This window comes from Merops nubicus, unplaced genomic scaffold (genome assembly GCF_000691845.1).
Source record: "Merops nubicus isolate BGI_N331 unplaced genomic scaffold, ASM69184v1 scaffold11085, whole genome shotgun sequence".
Classification (NCBI taxonomy): Eukaryota; Metazoa; Chordata; class Aves; order Coraciiformes; family Meropidae; genus Merops; species Merops nubicus.
In genome coordinates, this window is record NW_008607631.1 from 2047 (window position 1) to 3748 (window position 1702).

The 1702-nt window shown below is 40.2% G+C and overlaps 1 protein-coding gene across 1 annotated transcript; it reads left to right on the plus strand.

Moving 5' to 3' along the window:
• Window positions 1-225: 225 nt before the first annotated feature.
• Window positions 226-1242, plus strand: CH25H (cholesterol 25-hydroxylase). Its single transcript, XM_008940008.1, has one exon. It carries the CDS (start codon window positions 226-228, stop codon window positions 1048-1050), a length of 825 nt encoding a protein of 274 aa, XP_008938256.1. The 3' UTR covers window positions 1051-1242.
• Window positions 1243-1702: the final 460 nt, after the last annotated feature.

Consider the following 1702-nt stretch of genomic DNA (forward strand, 5'->3'; position numbering starts at 1 on the left):
TCCTATCGTGCAAGTTTCTTGTAGAGCTCCAGCGATTCCCTCGGCCAGCTGAGTCTGTTCTGAGACTGTAATGCATTATACCACTTCTGTATGGCAGGAAAGGGAACTTCCTCTTCAGAGCTACGTCTTACTAAGGAAGGAGGATTTTCTGATGGGCGGAGTTTTCCCTCCAGCAGGCTAGATAAAGGCTTGTGGGATTTACAGACCTCTCAGACTGCAAGCAGCATGAACTGCAGCCTGCCAGACAGGGTGCTGCTCAGCTCCGGGATGGCTGGGCAGCAGGGCAGCCTGTGCCTTCAGCCTCTTTGGGACTTTGTCACAGCCAACGAGCCGTTGATCAAGTCACCGTTTTTTCCAGTGCTGTTCTCTTTTACAGCATACATGGCTTTTTGTCTTCCATATATTGCACTGGACTTTTTAAGCACTAGACTACCAAACTTGAGAAAATACAAAATACAGCCGCAGAACTATCCAACTCTTGGAATGATGGTGCCTTGCATTATTCAAAGTGCATATCACCATGTTGTTCTGATCTTTCCCGTGACGTTTCTCCACTGGTACTGGAGACCAATGAATCTACCAGTGACAGCTCCAGAGCTGCCTGAGGTTCTGCTGGAAGTAGGAGTTTGTCTGCTTCTATTTGATTTTGAGTACTTTCTGTGGCATTTGCTTCATCACAAGGTGCCTTGGCTCTACAAGACTTTCCACAAGGTGCATCACAAGCATGTGTCAACGTTTGCTCTGACTACACAGTATTCCAGTGTATGGGAACTGCTCTCACTGGGATTTTTTGCTGCAATCAACCCAATGCTCCTTGGATGCCATCCTCTGACAGAAATTATTTTCTTCCTTGTAAATATCTGGTTGTCAGTGGAAGACCATTCAGGATACGACCTTCCGTGGTCAACTCACCGACTTGTGCCTTTTGGTTTGTATGGAGGAGCACCACATCATGATCTCCATCATCTGAAATTCAAATCGAACTATGCTCCTTACTTCACCCACTGGGACAAACTCCTTGGGACATTCACAGAGTCACATTCTAATTAAGGACATTTGCCTGTGGACAAACTCTTATGTTTTTATAGACTAAACTGGGATATTAATTTTTCAGAGACATAGAGAAGATTGTATATTTGAAGCTGCTTATAAAATCAATAGTTATTTATAACAAATCATCTTAATATATGTGTATTTGTATGTATACTTGGAACTGCCTGTGTTCAATGACTGCAAATGGGAGGGTAAATACCTTTTGCTTAAATTTGTTTGAGTCAAAGGTGTAAGGGAAACATTAAGAGACATTCTCTCTTCTTTCCTTCTATCCAGCTTTCATAAAGCATGTATTGTAATGAAGTTTTATACCTATGCCATAACAATTATCTTACTGTTGTAGGATGATTGAGGTTGTAAACAGAAAAGGTACACATAATGTATTCTGTAGAGTTTATTCTTCCAGGACATACTATTGCACAATGATGTTATAAAATATTGCTGCCAGGCAAAGTTAGGTAATTGCTGCAGTAATTTTGATATTTATATTTTAAACATTGATGTACTGTCTGTTTTTAATAAAAAATAAGTATGGTCATTCTTTTAAAAGTATTTTGTTTCACTTTATTCATCCCTCTATTCATATTAGGAACAAGTATGGTTCCTTTTGCATAGGTGTCATTTATTTGAGTTTCAGGTTTTTTTTCGT

Excerpts from the sequence above, each read along its gene's own strand:
- CH25H (XM_008940008.1), top strand. The coding sequence starts at position 226 with ATGAACTGCAGCCTGCCAGACAGGGTGCTGCTCAGCTCCGGGATGGCT.